Source organism: Alexandromys fortis, unplaced genomic scaffold, assembly GCF_014885135.2.
Source record: "Alexandromys fortis isolate MF-2015 unplaced genomic scaffold, M_Fortis_MF-2015_v1.1 scaffold_76, whole genome shotgun sequence".
Taxonomy (NCBI): domain Eukaryota; kingdom Metazoa; phylum Chordata; class Mammalia; order Rodentia; family Cricetidae; genus Alexandromys; species Alexandromys fortis.
Window position 1 is genome coordinate 6,593,789 of NW_026067997.1, and position 19,496 is coordinate 6,613,284.

The window sequence follows — 19,496 nt, forward strand, 5'->3', positions numbered from 1 at the left end:
TATATATATTCTAGATGATGTTTATGGTCCCTATAGAGTTCAGATCAGACCCAGCAGAACATGGAAAGATGGGAGTCTCCCCACAAAGGAAAACATGTCTTCATCTCCCCCCTTTTCTTTCTAAGAAAGCATGTTGGATTCCGAGTCCCTGATCTTTAACAGCAATCACAATGCAATGGATTAACAGTATTTGTTGACTAGCTAGAGCTCAAGTGATTCGGTTTTGCTTTGTCGTCCACACAAGGAAAGTTAGCCTCCATCACAGTGTAACTACTATATGGCGCTCCATGGCCCCGCTGACTCTTTTAGATTCAATTAGAATTGCTATTATTCTGAACTGTCTATAGTTCAGGCTCTGATCCTTGCTCAGCCTGCAAAGCATTTCTTGTATCAAGAGGTAGAATAACCCTTTAAGTGTGATAGGCATGACAAAATCCTAGTTGGCAATGTGACAGCTGATGGTGGCTGTCAACTTAACATGGAGAAAAGGGAACCTCAAGTGAAGAATTGCCTCCATTAGATTGTCCTCTGGACATATTTTGCCAGCATTCTTTTGCTTGATATTTGGTATAGGAGGGCCCTGTCCACCATGGGCAGTACCATTCCTATGTAGGATGTAGGAATGAAGAACTCTGTAGGAGTGATAGCTGAAGGTGGGTGTCAGAGCAAACCAGTAAGCAGAATTTCTCCGTAGTTTCTGCTTCAAGTTTCTGCCCTGACTTCCTTCAGTAACAGACTGTCATTTTCAAGATGAAATAAACCATTTCCTCTCCAAATTACTTCTAGCCATGCTGTTTCTTAGAGCAAAAGAAAAAAAAAAGCAAATGAATGGTTAGGATGCCTAGACTCATTTAGATTTTTTTTTTTTAGTTCATGGATAGGTTTTAATTTAATGTTATATCTCTAGAATGTGTGTCTATAATCCCTGAACTTGACAATTTGAAACAGAAGAGTTCAATACCAGCCTCAGCTATATAGAAAATTCCAATACAGCTTAGGGATTCTTATTTAGACCTTAGACCGAATAGTGTACAAGGTGTGATGTGAGGATACAACATGTAAATTTGGTTAAAATGCATCTTCATACTCATCCAACTCTCTCGTGTAATCTAGAAACTTTCTCAGCTCTAATGTATCTCCCATCTAAAAGGCAAAGAAAATAGATCATCAAAATGACAAAGTTCTCATGCAGAGAAGGCCATTCCTCTAAGCAATAGCCAAGTGCCACAGACCCTGTTCCACCCGTACTCTTTTGGTAAAGAAGGCATTGGGTAATAAAGGAGCCTGATGGCCCATAGGATGGAATAAGCAAGCTCAGGAATGACTTCCTGAACGTCCAGAGCCTTGGGAGGGAAAAAGAGACTGTGGATGAGAACCTGCGACCTACTCTGAAGTGAATTCCCTGTTACAGGACCAAAGCCTGAGTTGTATTGGATCGTGTGAAGATACATGATCTGATTTCAAGCTTGAGGGGATCTGAGAAAGAGTAGAATTCTGTCAACACATGCAAATTCTGGGTAATGATCGTTTTGAGTAGCTTTGGCTACACAGGCATCAAATCTATGTTTAATAAGTCAGCCTCTCTGCCTTTCCTTCATGCCCACAGTGACAGCAAAGCATTCCTGCCCTTCCTAACAAAGGGCATCCTTCTTCTCCAGAGCACTTGATGAGCTGGCCTGCCATTGTTGGCACTCACAAAGGATGCCCACTGACTTTAGAATGCCGTCCATCACTAGCCTGGATGGCAAGTTGGACTTGACAAGGTAATCAAGAGTAATTTTGGCCTCTGCTTTCTGTAGTCAAAAGGAGTAACAGCGCTTTCTTAAAATAGTCTCCTAATAGAGAGCAAACCTTCCCCAAACTGACTAAACATTTTTGCAATCTTTAATAATTAGTTAACTCTTCACTTTGACAAATTAAGTTTTATCTACTCTATATGTCCTATGTTAAAACACTTACTGTAAAATAGTGACGAAGTATTCCGTCTCGCACCCCATGGGAATTTTGTCGTCCTATATTTACTACTTTAAATTGCTCCTAATTTTGATGGGTATTCTGAAGGGAGAATTGGAGGCTGCTGTGGTGAAAGAAGATGTGGGTCTCTGGCTTAGGTTAGATCAAGGAAAACATGTTTAAGCAAGTGAATATCATACTGAAGTAATATGATGAAAGAGGGCAAGGCATTCTTTTCTAAGCTAAAATTTAGGGAGTCTTTGATCACAAAGTGTTTCAAATCATGGGTATTGAACATATACATGTTATATGTGGTATTTATGGTTCTTAATGTATACCTGATCAAGCAACCACTATTAATGAATCAAATGTTTGTTTGTAGGTCATACTCCATGACAAAAGGAAGAGCATTGAGGGTTATCAGTAAGTCTGATGGTTGAATAGTTGAAGATGGAGATGCTAGCACTTGGAAACAAATGAACCCATAAAGAATGAAGGTATTTCTGAGTGAGAATAGTAACACCGGAACACGGATTCTCAGTGTTAGAGTGAGTTAGGAAAATGTGCTAGGAAGTGAGTGGGTGTGGCATCAGAGCTCCACAGGTGTGCTAAACTCTCAAAGCCACCATGGATCTGAGTGGATCTGTGCTTAATGTGTACATGACAGATGTAGGCGATGCTTTCCTGCCGCACCTTCCATGCTTGAGACGAGTCATCAGCTAGCCCTCTCCTAGACTACAGAAAGCAATTTCAATAATCTGTCCAAGGTATGCTTCTCCAGTCTGTTACTGATGGTAAAGAATATGACAAAGGCATAGATTTAAGTGGGTGAGAAGGGTAAGATCCCTGAAGTGTCATTTCCCCCAAGAATATTGGCACCCAAGCATGCTTCTAAAAGTTCTCATCTATAAACCAGTGTGGTGATACCTGGAACCTCAGCGTTTAAGAGGCAAGAAGATCAGAAGTTCAATGTCATCTTATGCAGCCTAGAAAGTCTGAGACTAGCCAGTCTGGGATCCATGAGACTGTGACTCAAAAACAACAATAGCAACCCTCTTCCTGATTGATTCACCTTAGACGCATAATCCCTAGTTTTCTATCTTTTCTTCATCTTTAAAATAGAGATAATGATGATGGGTTGGAGTTCGTGAAGCTGAGGTATAAGAGTTAAAGGGAGGACTCATTCTAGCACATTCTTAGAAATTAGAGATATTAAAATAGAATCTACAAGCCGGGCGGTGGTGGCGCACGCCTTTAATCCCAGCACTTGGGAGGCAGAGGCAGGTGGATCTCTGTGAGTTCGAGACCAGCCTGGTCTACAAGAGCTAGTTCCAGGATAGGCTCCAAAGCCACAAAGAAACCCTGTCGAGAAAAACAAACAAACAAAAAAAATAGAATCTACAAAACACAAATTTACAAGTAACATTTTCCCGAATAAATTTTGATTTAAAATATTTTAAAATGTAATTAGAAGTTAGCAGACCTCTCAAGTACTATAATACTATTTGATATTCGGAGAAATTGATAAACATGTATTTTTCAGCATCTTAATCTTCCATTCCTATGTCTGCCTCAGTGATGAGTTGATAGCTGGTGACGTCCCCTTCCTATAGGTTCAGCAAGATGTTTATTTCCCTGTTTCCTGCTGTTCCCAAGTAGGTAGTCCGCTTGCATGGGAAGTTTATCATTTTGTTTTGCTTTTCCTAGAGAAGTGGGAATTGAACAATTGTCCACTTATTAGAAAGTAATATCTGTATCTGTGTTTTCTTACCGACCTGCTTTCTTCCAGTTTGTGGTGCCAAACAGGCCCAGCTTGTCTCTATACTTGGAAGGCAGCCGTTGCAGCCTGTTTGACTTACCAGGAAGATGGAGGAGAAAAAGGCATATTCTTCTCAAAGACTTTAAAGTGTATGCAGACAACGGTGTGAAAATGGCAGATGGAGAGTCGCATGCCACTGTGTTGTGCTGCCTGGCTGTTGTCTGAATCCAGCATTGTTTTCTCTGTTGCTATCATAGTACTTAATGTCTAAGCATTAATCATTCCTGTCTTCTGATTAATCTGTCCAGCAGAACACGAAAGAAAATGACAAAAGTATCACCAAAAAAAATGTTCTTAAGGCAAAGGAGTGTAGCCCAACTTTCCCTTCGCTTTCTCCCCTTCCCCTTGCCTTTCCCCAGGAAATAGCAAATAAGACCTTTTTAAAACTAGGGGATACTAAGCTTTTTGTTTTAGTGGTTGGCATATAGTGGTACTCACAGTCTTTGTTAAAGGAATAACGGTTAGCCAGCATTCCATATATAAAAAAAAAAGTGTGTTTTTCCATTGCTTTGCTAGTCTCCATGGCACGGATGGAGTCTAGTCAGAGAAATCTGGCATTTTCATTCCCATGGCTTCAAACAAAAACACACACGGATACGTTACTTAATATAGGTTGTCAGGTCACCGTGGTGTTTACAGTTGAAAAGCTGTGGTTAATTTGGAACTGTGTAGACTATTAAGGGAGAAGAATTGGAGAAAGGTGATTTTTACAGTGCAGCTCTTCCCATGCTGTCTTCCCCAGCTTTCAAAATCCAGTGTCCCTAAAGATTACAGATGACACTTCCTCAGTAGTTTGACATTGTTGTATGGCTGTTCCTTCTCATTGCTAAATCAATTCCATGCGTGTCCCTAAGTGAAACGTTCAGAATGTGCCTTGACCTTGAAGAACAGTCATGGCACACTTGGAGGACACAGTGGTGTGGCAATGGAAGAAAGACACCCTGCCTTTGGCACTCAACCAGAGCCCAAGAGGCTGGGCAGGTTTGTAGTTACTTTGACAAATACTCACTGAGCATCAGACATAACAAATGCCCCTGTATGATTCAACTCCCAAAACATAAAATAATTGACAGATGTTATGGCGATAACTTATTCCAGGGACCCCTTTTCCAATGAAAGTTGGGTTCTTTCACAGCCACTCCGTGGTGTAAAGTGGATGGAACTGCCTATAATGAGGCAGTTGACAAGAATGGAAAGCATCCACCCACCGTAGCTCTGCTAATCTGTCAGAACAGGAGTTGGCCATCATATTATGAAGTATGGAGCAGAAGCACTTTTTATCAGGTTTGACCTCAAAGGTGGTTGGCGGTTTTTTGTTTGTTTGTTTGTTTGTTTGTTTTTAAGGCTTTTAGAAATCCCGTGTCTTTTTGCTTTTCGATATGGAGTTTCTCTGTAACTTTGGAGCCTGTCCTGGAACTTGCTCTGTAGACCAGGCTGTCCTCAAACTCACAGAGATCCGCCTGCCTCTTCCTCTCGAATGCTGGGATTAAAGGCGTGCGCCAAGTCCCATGTCTTTTGATTTCATGCAACATCTATAGTTCTTCAAAAACACTTATTTGCTTTAGGATCCTGTATCTAGTCCATACTTGACACCGTACAGTTCTAAGTGTTACTAAAAATAACTATCTTGCCTTGACTTAAATATATTGCATGTACTGTCTAGAATAATTCTCCTGGAGTCATTTTGTCAAACATGACATGTCCACACTGCAGTCTGGAAAACTGCAGCTTTTAGTAGGAAAACTGCAGCTTTCAGTGTGGGAAGATCTCATTTCTGGTTCAGGTTCATGCACTCCCTATGTGATGTTGGCAAGGATTCTTATGTTGGTCACAGACAGCTCATTCAGTGCACCACTTGGGCATCTGTGTTTTCCATATATCTGGTTTTGTGTTTTCTCCCTGGGTTGTCTTTCAGTTTTTGTCTTGTTGGTGTTAATTTACTTCCACTTCCTATGTTGCCTCTTCAGTTGATGTAACAAGTAGTTTCTTAGTAGATAGGTGCATGTTTCTACATCACACCTAGTTGTGGACAGAATAACGTTGAATATAAAAATATAAAGAGAGGAATGTAAGGGGAGCCTAGAGACTCAGAACCCTCACAAATAGATCGTTTGCTCTTAGGAGAGAAGGAGCTTGAGACTTTAGGAATCCCCAGATTCACAAGCCTGGGGGATTTCACAAATGGAGTATGCCCATGCAACCAGAACTTAGAAAGAAAACAAAGTACGATACAGTATAGATCCGTGGCTTCTGCCATTATTTCTCCCTCTCCTCCTTAACCCTCACTGTCAATCCTGACTTGCAAGTCCAAGAGAATGATAGACAGCTACACTTTCTTTTTGCCTTGGGTATTTTTTAAATTGTGGTAAAATATGTGTAGCATGAAATTTCCATTTGATCCATTAATTTCTAACTACGTAATTCTGTGTTATTTACATTCACCCTGTTGTACAACCATCAGCACTGTCCATTTCTAGACCATTCTCATGGTCTCCAGCTGTGACCCTGAACTATTAAACACTAATGTACCATCCTTACTGCTGGCCTTTAGCAGTGACCATTCATTTCCTTTTCTTTCTCTATGAATCTGATGACTCTGGACTCCTCCGATAAATGGTAGGATTCATTTCATATTGGACAGCAATACTTGGGGTCCCGTTTTCATTTCTTTGAGGTATATACCCACCCAGCAGTGGGATAGGTTGCTCATAGGCGTTTCTGTGTTTGTTTTTGAGGAATCACTTTAGCATTTTTGTAGTGGCAGTACTATTTTATTTTCCCATAGGATATCTTTCCTAATAGTTATTTTTCTTATTGACGTGATAAACTATCTAGAAGAAGTGAACTCGAGGGAGATGGATTTATTTTGGCTCAGGAATTTGAAATACAGTCTACCTTGGTGGGGAAGGCATGATGTAGCTCCTGGGGGCTTACAGCTCAATCTCAGCAGGTCATGCAACAGAGAGACAAGAGCCAGGAGCTGGGCTGGGGTATAGCTGTCAAGGTCTGCCTCCTGGCAACCCACTTCCTCCAGCTAAATCCTACCTCCTAAAGACCATCCAACCTCTCAATTCAACCCCAGCCATTGGGGTTCCTGTGAGGGACATTTCACATCCAGCAGTAATTGTGTTGACAGTGTTACGTGCCAATGTAACGCGTTCTTTTCTGTAACCATGTCCCCGTGTATTTAGCTGTTTTACTATTGATCGGCATTTATGTGAATTCTAGTTTGGGGCTTTTTCAAACAGCACTGTTATCGTAGTAAGTCTTTATCATTAAATACTATCTTTCTATAGTTTTTTTTATTTTTTTAATATCTTAAAATGAAGGAAGTTATCTGCTCGCAAAACTTTCTGATTGCTTCATTTGGTAAGCTTGGTGTGACGGGTAACAATATATCCTGCCGACATTGGCCTAAAAGAAATTATATCACAGAATCACAAAGTTTGGGTGTAAAGGCTTCAAGTAGGACTTGATTCCTAACTGATTAACACCTAACTCTGCTCTTGTCTCTGTTCATTCTGCCTAGCTGTTGTGGATACCAAATTCATAGTCAAAAAACAGACAATGGCATTTGACTTCCCATCTTGACACGTAGCTAGAAAATAATCATTTATCTTTTGTCCCTAACCTAACTTGAATCATGTACATATATCCCTGGGTGCCACTGCCTGGATGAGCCTGCAATTTGCACATAGAATGTTTACCAGAGCCAAAGCTGGTGGGATGGGGAGAGCCAGAGGATATCCCAGACTAACTTAGAATACAGTTGCCACAAGAACGAAGAGAAAGCACCACACATTGGAGTTCAAGGTGTGGGAGCGTGGCTCAGCAGGATGCGTGGCTGCTGGACTGTTAGTCTACAGCTGGCAAAAAATAAAAATAAAAGTAAAAAGCCTAGGTGTAGCTCCAGTGGACTGCTGTAGTCTTACTGCAGAATAAAAGTTAAATCACAGAGCATCCTAAAGACAGGTGGGCACTTTAGGTAACAAGCGTACTTTGCTTCCTCCAGAGAGTTATAATTTCCCACTTTGCGATATCATGTCTTAGCATGTTCCTTTTTGTTTTGAAATAGGATCCCATTGTGTAGCCGAGCTGTCCTGGAACTCGCTAAGTAGACCACGCTATCTTAGAACTCACAGAGATCTGTCTGCCTCTCCCTCCTCGGTGCTGGCACTAAAGATTATGCCACAGTGTCAGGCATCTTGGTGGTTTTATCACATGAAGAAGGGCATGGGATTTTGTTCTGTTTGGAGATATGGTGTGGCCTTGAACATGTGAGACAGGGTTCCACATCTCCATCTCTTGATATTAGAATACTGAATCTTACTCTAGTCCTTGCTTGCCTTGAATTTACAATCTTCCTGCAGCAGCCTTCCAAATGCTGGGATTCCAGGTGTGAACCGCTGTTGTCAATGCTGAGTATGGAGGGCATTAATTTCCCTTCGAGACTGAGTTCTGGTTTGCATTTTATTTGCTTGCCTTCGTTCTCCTTCTGTTTACAAAGGCTCTTATTCGCATTGATTATGAAAGAGATACTGTTGTGAGGGAGAAAAATCACTAAATCTTAGTGTTGGAAAAGGTTTGCGTTCCTCCCATTTTAAAAATACCATTGTGTCTGGCTGAATATGGTAGATAAAAAGTGTAAGGAAATTAGATGATGTTTCAATAAAAGCAAGTACAGTAGAATGCAGAGATACGGCTGGGAATCACTAGCCTCTCTGGCAGTTAATCTTTCTTTTTAACATTAATTTTATTCTTATCGAAATACAATGTATAGGGAGAATTTTAAAAATTAAATAATGGTACTAACTTTATGAAAAATAGAGTCCGTGTCTCACCCGTCCCCACCTTCCCGTCCTACCCCCTCCCAGGAGCTCTCTAATAATATTCTCCACATGTCTCAGGAATGTATTTAGGATGCTCCTGGTATCAGTTAGTTTCATTCTTTACATATTGGCGCCATTTAGGATACAGGAGAGCATTATTCTGCTCCCTCATCCCGCATTACCTTGTGTTTGGATTTGGTTTTCTCTTCTCCGGTTTCCCATCTAAAGGCAGCACTGTTAGGGTGAGGTTTTTTTTTTTTTTTTTTTTTTTTTTGTTCTTGTTAAATCAGTTTTCAGTATATTACCCCAGGTATGATCATGTTGGTTTCTGATTGCTATAGTGACTAATTACTTTAAACTTGGTCTTAAAATAGCACGAAGTTGTCATCTTACAGTTCTAGGGACCAGAACTCTGAAATGGGCCTTATTGGGTAGAGTCAAGGGCTGTCTTTCTTCCATTTAGAAGCTTCTAGAATTCCTTAGACTTGGTGGTATCATCTGAATATCTGCTTCTGCCATGTCTCCAACTCTAACACTCTCCTTTTCTGCATTGTAAGGACTCTGGGGTTTATGCTGAATGCATGTCAACAGTGCAAGATCGTCTTCTTGCCTCAGCCTGAATCTGAAGAACAAAAAGAACAAAAGATGATTTATTCACAGGTTGACATAGTAACAACATCTTCAGAGGGCCAGTATTCTGTACATAATGTGTTATGCATCACCACGCTAATCATATTTCTATTTTCCTGTATATTTTTTTAGAGGTGATCATTGGGCTGTTTTCCACTGCCTGGATTTTATTTAGCTCTCATGAATTTTTTCCATATTCTACAGCGATATGAAACCTTCCTTTGTGCTTTCTGCAGTCTGAATGGCATCAGATAAACTGTCACTGTGTCTTATATTTAAGCTGCTTTCTAAGTTCTCCGCTCTTTGGGCCAAGTCACCTCCTATGTTCTTGGGACATCAGCAACTTCCTGTGGGGATTTCCTTTTGGTGGTCATTGTCAGCATCCTGGTGATTTCTTTGCCTTTGTCTGCATACTGCCTTTTCCTTGCTCTCATGCATTTCTCCTGAATGATTTACATCATTGTTCAGAACATCCTTCGCAGCTTCTCGAGAAGAGATATGTTGATAGTTAATTCGGTACCATAGATTCCTTAATGTCCCTTTAATCAGCAGTGTAGACAGAAAGGACAAGCTTTGCCTGACTGGCAGAAAGGCCTCAAGAGCTGGATGCTCTGTCCTGAGCTGCCTGGCACAGAGCTTAGGGATGGTGTTTCTCTAATGTCTTCATACACATGAAACATTTAATCAGTGTCCTTCTCAGACGTCACACATACTCAAACTCACATTAGTTGCCCAGTGCAGCTGTAGAGAGTCCTATAAAGAATCTGTTTGAAGAGTTAACTCCAGCTATTACCCATAAGAGCTGTACCTCCTCCCCAATAAAACCTGTTTCTGACAGCCTAGTTATGGAGAGTGTCAAGCATTAAATTTCCTTCTACTTCCTCCTGCTTCTCCAACTGATAGCAACCCTCAGGACCTGCAGGTACTCACTGTTTATCTTTGCATCCCCCATGAAGTACTTGCCTGCCCCTTTTGTAGGCAGGGCTTCTTGATAATCATCAAATGAGCCAGTCTTGGTCCAGTGTCCAGAGCCCCTGCTATGGATGCTCCCACCCTGCTGTACCGTTCTTTCCCAATTTGTGAGTTGACAAGTTAACCCAGCAGTGACCTTTACACATCATTGAGTCCCTGAGCCAAGACACCATCTAGCCCTTGGCTGTCATCCGAGATGTCAGTAGCCCACAGCTATCAGAAACCATCTTGTGTATGTCCTTATCAAGCTTCCCTGATTAGTGACCCCATAGACGACCCTTTTGCTCTCATCCATTGTTGCATCTCTTGCATCTGGAGCAGACACAGTTGAATAGACGTTTATTAAATGAATGATGGTATTAGCTTTTGAGAGTTCATACCTTTCTAACCCTTACTGTACTATGTGGCTGTTAAAGGGAAAGAACCTGCTATAGTGTGCCTTCTTTGAAAGTTTTCTTCAACTGTGTTCTCCTTGGAAGAATCTACAGATAGTTGGACATTCATCAAGAGTGCTTGTCCCTTTCACTCTTGGCTTTGCATCTTGTATGTGCCTTGTAGAATCCCACAACTCAGGAGGAAAGAATAAAGAAAATTGATTTCAGAGATCTGGCTCATAAATTTCACTGGAGGAGCCAAATTACTTGGGTTGAGTGCCTCTTGTCCATGCACCTCAGGTCTGTGTATTTGGAATCACTTCGGTGAGCTTCTTAAACTTTGCCCTCTGAGCAGCTGTGGAGCCCATTTTATGTGGTATTGGGTCCTCTTGTTCAGCTGAGTTTCTTATCTGGGTTGCTGTTTGGGAATGGCATGGATTCCTTGGTAATTAGGTTTCTGTGACTCAGAAGTACTTCTGGGGCTCTGGCTATAAAAAGCCATTCCCCTTGAACAGGACAAAAGTCTCCATACATTTTGAGGTTAGTTAGGTTGCTGAGAATCTGAAATGCAAAATGAGTATGAAAAATAAGATGATCGCCCCCCACCTCCACCTGTACTGAGGGACGTTAAACTAGAATCTAAATGCTGAAAACAGGTCCTTGATGCTAAGCATCTTGGAGATGCCCCCTGTTTCTTCTTCAGAATTTCCAGAGGGTCACTGTTGTTTGGGGGATGGGTAGTTCTTTGCTGTGGGGGTGCTCTCATCTCTTTTTTTTGTAGGATGTCTCAGTACCATCCTGGCCTCTACCTACTAGATGTCAGTAGCAGCGGGTCCTCCTGCATATCCCAGAATGTCAATCTAGAATTGTCCCTAAACATTGCAAAACTTTATTTACACCTGTTATTCAGGATATCTTACAGAAAGATCCAAACATAAGCCATGGCACAGAATTCATTAAAAATGCATAATGTCAAGTGCAAGAGAAGGTCACTTGTTTGTTCCAGGCCGCCCGGCTAGCTTAGAACCAAAATAATCACACAGAAGCTGTATTAATCAAATCACTGCTTGGCCCATTAGCTCTAGATTCTTGATGGATAACTATTACATCTTAATTTAACCCATTTTTATTAATCTGTATATCACCGTGAGGTTGTGGCCTACCAGTAAAGTTTCAGCATGTCTATTTCTGGCAGCTCCATGGCATCTCTCCGACTCTGCCTTCTTCTTCTAGCATTTAGCTCCATCTTCACCTACCTAAGTGCTACCCTCTCAACAGGCCAAGGCAGTTTCTTTATTCATTAATGGTAATCACAGCATACAGAGGGAAATCCCACATCAGGCAAGGGTGTGCTGTTCCTATAACAAAAGAAGGCTCCTGTTGTGTGTCCCCAAAGTCCCTCCAAAGCAGTGTAAAACAGTATCCTTTACCTTTATCCCATGAGAATCATGTCACACTGCTCTCGGGTGAACTTCTCTAATCTATGGCTTTGCCACACAGAGAAAGCCATTCTTCCATGTTTTCTTCTTTAGCTTGTTCTGGGGAGAGCACTGGGTAGCTGTCCTTGGCACTGGAGGTATACACAGCCATAACACATATCAGTGTTGTTCTATGAGTCTCCAGTCATGCAGGTAGACAACCCAATACAGAAGAGACTAAGTGGTGACAAGTGCTAAAGAGAAAAATATGTCAGGATGAGGAGAAGGAAGCACTAGGCACGGGAGTGTTGGCGTCTCCAGGTAGTTCAGGCAGGGTATGAAGAAAGGTCAGAGTCCAGGTAGTGAAGTAGTGGATCATCATTTTTCCATGAATAAATAACCTGAAAATGAGAAAAAAAAATTGTTTTGTTCGTCATTCCAGTGATATCAATATCCAGAGCATAGTAATCTAGATCTGATGTTCTGTGAGTGTACAGAGGCTCTCATAATGGCCCAGCAAGACCTGTAATCTCATGGCAACCAGGAAGCAAAGCAGGAGAAAGAGCCCCAGGGTATTAGTGTTCTCTTCTAGATGGTGCAGCCCGTGCCATAACTCCTATCCACTAGGCTTAACCTCAAAGGTTCCACCCCACCTCAAATAGTTTCACAAGTTGGGGACTTACAGGCCACTGGGGTACCTTTAAGATCCAAATAGTAAGAGAAGAATAAGTCCAAAGGGAAGGAGGTAGATGTGAACCAGGCATCAGTGACAAATGGTGACCTGTGGGGGGGAGGAGGCAGACAGGGGGAGGAGCTGTGGGGGATGGGGAGGGAGGGACAGGGATGTGGATCTTTGGATACCAGCTCGAATTACATGAGCCCTTATATATTCAATCACCCAGGCTTAAAAAGCCTTAGTAAACCATAGGCAATTCTATATTCTCCATTGTTTTTTTTTAAATTGGAACCAAACCCTTGTGTTCGTTATTTCATCTGTGACTATTTTTATGTACATCTCAAAAAAATAAGGACTTAAAGATGATCATGAGATATGACAATGCAAGGTAATTGTCTTTCCCCAGATGTCCCCTCTGTGCGTATTTGGTTTTGTATACACACATTTACATACTCCAATGTTCACTGGCAACTTGGTAGATTCTCAAATCATGTAGGAGCTGAGCTTCTGGGCTGCATGCCAGTGGGGGATTATCTTGGTTGTGTTGTTGATTGACAGGGAGCGACCTGCCCACTGTGGGTGGCGCCGTTCCCTGGCTAGTGTAAGTAGAGAAAGGCAGCTGAGCAGCAGCATGCATTTGTAGGTCTCTTCTTTCTGATTGCTGGTGGGGTAGAACCAGCTGCTTCAGGCCCTTTCCATCTGAACTTCTCAGCCATGATGGACCTTAGCCTTGAAGTGGGCGTCCGAATAAACTCTTTCTGCTTTAAGAAGTTGCTTGTGTCAGGATGCCCTACCACAGAAACAGAAAAGCAGCTGAAATGCATCTGCACATTGACTCAAATATTCCATGTTTGTTTAATATGCATGTACAATATTTGTGTCATTGGTTAGTTTTGAAATGTCTGATTAACTGTTTATAGTCTTTGATGTCAGGACCCATAAAAGGTTCATAGATTATAGGTGGCTGCTATGTATCATAAGGATTTTTTTAGACTTATATGGTCAACTTTAAATCTGTTTTTCTATTATTAAAAATGTTACGTAAATAATTACATAAATTTGTTTCTTTTATTAAAAATAATTATATAAATAATTGCATAAAATATTTGTATAGAACAATTTTTTTATTATTTTAGGAAACCTGGCTTTGACTTTTACCTCTAGCTTTGGCTGGTCACGTCTCTGACACTATTTAACATTGTTTACTTCTTGCACAGTGATATTTTGATATAGAAGCTCGGTTTTCTCCAGGGCTCTGTGACATTTTTGGTAAGACTACATCTCATTATTGCCTCAGGAGACATATAATGTCCAGTGTAAATCTCTCCAGGGCGTCAACAGTCGTCAGTGCTCGCATCCTGGATCTACTGATTCATGAGGGCTTGGAAAACAGCATTGCTCTGGGCCTACCAGCTCTTCTTTGTCAGGTCGGAGTGCAGCATGAAAGAGTCATTTCCCTATCTAGGGGCGCAGTGCATAGGAAAAGGGAGGTGCTTGATTCGTCACCCTTTTCAAAACACCGAGGGGGTCATTCTCTGGCATCCCCACATCTTTCCCTCTTCCTCTGCCTCCTTTCTTATGCTTTCTGATCTCAGACACTTGTTATGTTGTTGTTTCTGTTGATGCTTGACTATCTCATCTGGATCCAAGTGTCTTGGTGTTTGGCTCTTAGAGAGAATGAGAGGGAAGTTATTGGAGGTTTTGCTCAGAAAGGTGACCAATTCCAGAAAGGACCACTTTGGATTTTCTGTGCTCCCTACAACAAAGAAGGTACCTAGAAAAAAACGCTGAAGAGATCAGTTGAAGAAATTAATCCAGCTAAGTAACCATGTGCCTTGGATGTGGGTGGTTTCAGAAGAATCATGAGAAGCTACACATCAGACATTGGAAGGAGGCTTCCCTGGGCGTTGGCAGTTAAGCTAGTGGCTCCAATTTTGAATATATTAAGTAAGAACTATTCAAAGGAAATGGAAGTGGGAACGGCCTGTAGCCCACTGGCATATCTAACTAAAAATCACTTGAGAAGATCTGTGTACAGAAGTTTATTGAATTAGATTAGAAAATATTTTCTAAAATGAAAATTTCCATGAAAATTAAAGAATTTCAGAACTTACCTCTTTTTGCTATAAGTAACTGATTTTTAAAAATCTTTTTAAAAACTCACAACACTGATAATTTTATTTTGTTTTCAGGATGATAACACTGATAATTTTAAATCAGCTTTTGTAAGTAAAATAGGTCTCTTGGAGGTATATAATTTTTGATTATTTCTTCGTATTTTTTTCTAAATTTATACTAAATTATAACCGCTTTATACCCCCCATTGCACCCCCTATAGAGACAATTCTGATCCAATGGGTGTACTTTCAGCTTGAATTTGATGCTTCTAAAAGATAGTTGGCTAAGTTGGTGACTAGTTAAAAATCAGCAATTTTCACAGAGAAAGTTGGCAAGTAAGGGCTTCAGTGTGGCCCTGGGACTCTCCATGAATCTCTGCTCCCCAGGTCTCAGCTCGGGAGAGCTACAGTTGCTGCAGAAAGGTAATACAAGGAGAGGTGTGAAGACTGGCGAGAAGCCAGATGGAGTCACAGGTATTGGGGAGCATCCAGCCCTTGCTTCCCTTCTTGGCCCTTTGTATGGGACACGGTCTGCACCACAGTACCGTGGCAAGAGTAAAGACACCAGCATCTGGGCTGAACGCTACCAGTGTCTGTGTGCCTTAGCTGCTGCTCCTGCATCACTAAGAAGCATGGCCGCAGTCTTGGGATGTAGCTGTGTGAACATGCCATATCACCTAGGGTGGTGTGTGTGTGCGTGTGTCTGTGTGCACGTTTGTGTGTGACCTTGCAGTACTTAGAAAAATTGATGAAAGAAAGTTACGATTTTTTTTTCTGGTGTTTCTTTTCAACCAACCAGTAGCTGCCAAACTTTAAAACATTTTAAAATGCATCAGGGGAAGTGATTCAGATGTGTTCTTCATACACGACAATGGAAGTACAGTTAGTGCCAAGTTTTGAATACTGTGAAAAAGCCCGTGTTCCTTGAATAACTACAGGACGAAACTTGCTGGCTCGTAAAATATCTGCTGTCTCTTTCCTTCCTAACTCCTATTAGATTGCTGTTGTAGTGTTCTCAAGAATCTGCTTTTTACAATTAAGAATTCTCGCTCCTGTCTCTCACGGTCCTCATTGGTACTTCCCCACCACCGCCTTGTGCCTGTTCATAGAAGTCTCTGCTGGAAAACAGAGTTCAACTTCCCCCAGATTAGCGCAGCTAGTTTATTCCTCTTTCTGGTGATTGCCATATATAGAAAAAAAGACCCAATTATTTTCACCAGGCGCCGTCCCTCATCTCCTGTGGACTATGAGTGATGCTCCTGACTCCAAAAAAGGGGTAAGCACAGCTTCCTCAGGATGGCAGATTGAGATCCTGAGTTTCACAGGGTTGCTGTGTGGGGAGGGGTAGTTTACATCTTGCTTAGATGAACGTGTGATACTGTTGTTATATAGATATATATATTTTTTCCCCCCAGTCTGCACTGGGAAAGGGACTCTTCATTTCACTGAGGTAAAAAGTGGGTCTCTGAGTGGAGCGACTTTCTTTTAAAAAAAAAAAATCAGAAACCAATTACTTGATATGCAGAGCTGCGAGCCTCGTTCCTTTAACGAAATCAGTGCAGTGCGCACCACAGTTAACCTGAGGAAAGCCGCTGACAGCTCTTGATTCCGCTGGAGGTGGAAGGACCCAAACTTACCGGATCCCCCTCCCCCCTGAGAGGTTGTTAGTCCAGTCCTTTAGAGAGGTTCCTTTTGGCTCTCTGTCATCACCGGGACGCTGGCAGAGAGTGCGTGTCATGGTTACAATAGAGCGTGGTAACATATAACAACCATGAAAGCCCAGCGGGAAAGGCTGCAGATTCCGGGGCTGACCTTGGAGTAAGTATTGTCTGTCTTTAATATTTTAATGCTTTCTGCATGGCACTCGCTTTCCCTTTCCGGGGAACCAATAGCTATTTAGCATCTGTTTGCACTGACAGCCTCAGAGCACTGCAGGGTGAGGTAGAGGAACATGTTTTAAATGCATGGCATTTGGTTCCAGCCGATGTGCAAACCCAGACCCAGCGTTTTGCATTGCAGTCGGAGGGAAGGTGCCGCTGCATATTTAAAGTTGCTGAGCCCCAGTTCTGGAAACATCTTAGCAGCTCATTGTGAAAGAATGCATCAGTAGGCCATGGTATAGCTGGCTTTTTTTCCCTCTCCTCTTACTGTTTGTTTATGCTCATGATGCCTGTCTCTGAAGAAAGGCCCCTGTCTGCATTGAATAATAGAAAACATCAGGATGGATGAGCGTGCAGGAGAAGGGTTATTTGTGACATTCATTAGATGTGATCCATGTTTCATCAGTGCAGCAGAATATTAATGAACTGAAGAACATTTAGCATCCTCTCTGCATTCTCCAACCATGGCATGCAATGTGTTTACCTAGTTGGGGTCTGTGTTTGCTTAGCTAGTGTTTTTTTTTTCTTTCTCCTTTCCTTCTTCATTGTTTTTTTTTTAACCCATTAACACATCTTATTGTCTTCTGATTTGATGCAACGACGTGAAAATGTCCACATCAAATTTGTGGCGCAGAAGTTAGACATCTGTGATGCAGGACGTGTCAGCAAATTTTTATTTTAAATCTGTTAGTCAAAGCTGCAGGCGCTGCGAGCGAGTCTGCGCTGACACACTTCAAAGAATAAACAGTAAAACAGGAATTGGGTAGGAAAATATAAATATCTCTTGTCATTTACAGCACAGATAGGGGGTTATATTTTCGTGAGATCTGTACATCCCCTATAACATCATACTGGACTAGGTCCGCCCCTTAAGTGACCATCATTCCCTTGGAGTTCTGCAGGTGCACCATGCAAGAGAGATTATCTTCCAAATTAATACATCATTGGATGTACAACATCCTAGTGAATGCTTTTTAAACCAGCCCTCCCTTTAAAAATCTGTGCTTATTTTATTCAAATGAAATACTCACTTATTAAAAAGTTGGGTTGTTCTCCCAAGCTTCTTGCCAGATGTGGCATTTTGTCATAAGGGGCACACGGATGCGATTTGCCCATTGCCATGGTCGTCTTCCCCCCCACCCCACCCCCACAGTAGTATTAAGCTATTTTTGTTGGAATGTTTTAGAGATACGTTTGCGTCCTTCTGCCTTTCTCTCCCTCCCCTGCCCACGGCTGCAGGTGTAGGACCCAGGAGTACTACCCTTCTGTGAGAATTGTACCTCTGATTTTGAGTCAGGCACCCTTACACTCTTTGGATTTCAAAAAAATGAAAAGAGATAAATCTCATTTCACATTAAACATTTTCTTGTCTTATTTTGTTTTTAAACATCTTGTCCATAATACAAGAAGACATTTAAAAATGACATTAAAAACTACAACTGATTGTTACATATGTTTCGTTTTATCCTTGAAAGGCTGAGAGGTTGTCACAGTGTTTATGAAGTTGCTCATAATGACATAGGATACAGGAGTCAGCTGAGGATGGGGTTCCCTGGGCTTTGATTGGATATCAGATGGCTCCTTTTTGATCTGGTCTCTGGGTGGCAAATGTTACTGTGCCTCTGGAATGCTGTGACCACCTGAGGACCATAGATAGCAGAATACAGGATTATGTGTACATGCCATTGATGTAGTCTCATGTCGTTTATTTTGTTTACCTTGGAATATAAGATCATAATATATGTAGCTAGCTTTACATTCATTCACGGAGAAAACTAATCTTTGAGTAAATTCAGCTTCTGAGCACTATAGAGAAATATTAGAAGAGAGCCTTCGCCCTGATACTGTTAAAAGCATACATAATGTATATAATGTAATTATTTAGAGATCACATGGCAAGGTCTCAACTCACAAACCAAATAAACCCAGCAGAGCTTTGGAATTCTATCTCCTGACACAATCGGATTTCCTTTCAGGAGAGTTTGTTCCCTAGGTACTGCAGCTCTGGAATAGTACATGAACATCCTCTTTGCCCTGTAGATACAGTCCAGAATCTTCCAATAACACAGGGCCAGTTTCCAATTCCTGTTTCTTCACTGTATGTTCTAGAAGTGAGATATTAAATAAACAAATATTGTAGAAATTAACCAGTTGTCAGTTTTTTGCAGAAATTTGTGGCAACTTTCTACTCCCTTTAAAGTCATTTAGTTTTTATAAGGGTAACTAACATCTGCTTCATAACCCTTCACAGCACCCATCATCCATGTTTCTGTCGGGAGACAGTATGGCGTCAGGGCCTGTGCATGGCTATTTTAGGACAGGACATCACAGATAAGACTCCGTGGGACACAGATAAAAATGAGCGATGAATCTGTGAGCATTCCCGAGAGGTTTCCAATGAGCTGCTAAGTTCAAGTACAGCACATTTCAGAACAGCCGCTTCTGAAGTGCTCTGAGGGCAGAAGGAGTCCAACTCCTTAGTTTCCTGGCACCAACCTGGATGGTGGTTTTTGGAGCCATTCGCCTTTGTTGGGATGCCTTAGGAAATAAATGGAGGTGTTTTGCCAGTATCACGCTTCAGTTTGTGACACGTGGAGCCAACTCTCAATTATACACACAGTGGGAGACCAAGATGGTATTAGAAAGGTCCCAATAATAATAAAAATCTCAAACTTTATTTTGGCTACCATTTCCAATTATCCGTGCCACCCAATAAAGGATGCAGTGGGCTCGAAACACCCACTTTGCTGCTTCATTCCCAGACCCTTTTCTCTAAGGTAAGAACATACAATATGATGTAGGGCCATCGCCCATCAGCAGAGAGGCAG

The 19,496-nt window shown here is 41.6% G+C and overlaps 1 protein-coding gene across 12 annotated transcripts in view; it reads left to right on the forward strand.

Annotated features, from left to right (window-relative positions):
* Mast4 (microtubule associated serine/threonine kinase family member 4) overlaps nt 1–19,496 on the forward strand; it is a 905,780-nt gene that overhangs the window by 680,272 nt on the left and 206,012 nt on the right. Inside the window, exon 1 of one of the 12 annotated variants that reach the window (XM_050160404.1) lies at nt 16,193–16,606. The exons of the other annotated variants lie outside the window; for them this stretch is intronic. Coding sequence (XP_050016361.1) covers nt 16,560–16,606 — 47 coding nt within the window. The 5' untranslated portion in view covers nt 16,193–16,559. Of the gene's footprint in view, nt 1–16,192; nt 16,607–19,496 lie in introns of those variants that run through there. 12 annotated transcript variants of the gene reach the window in all.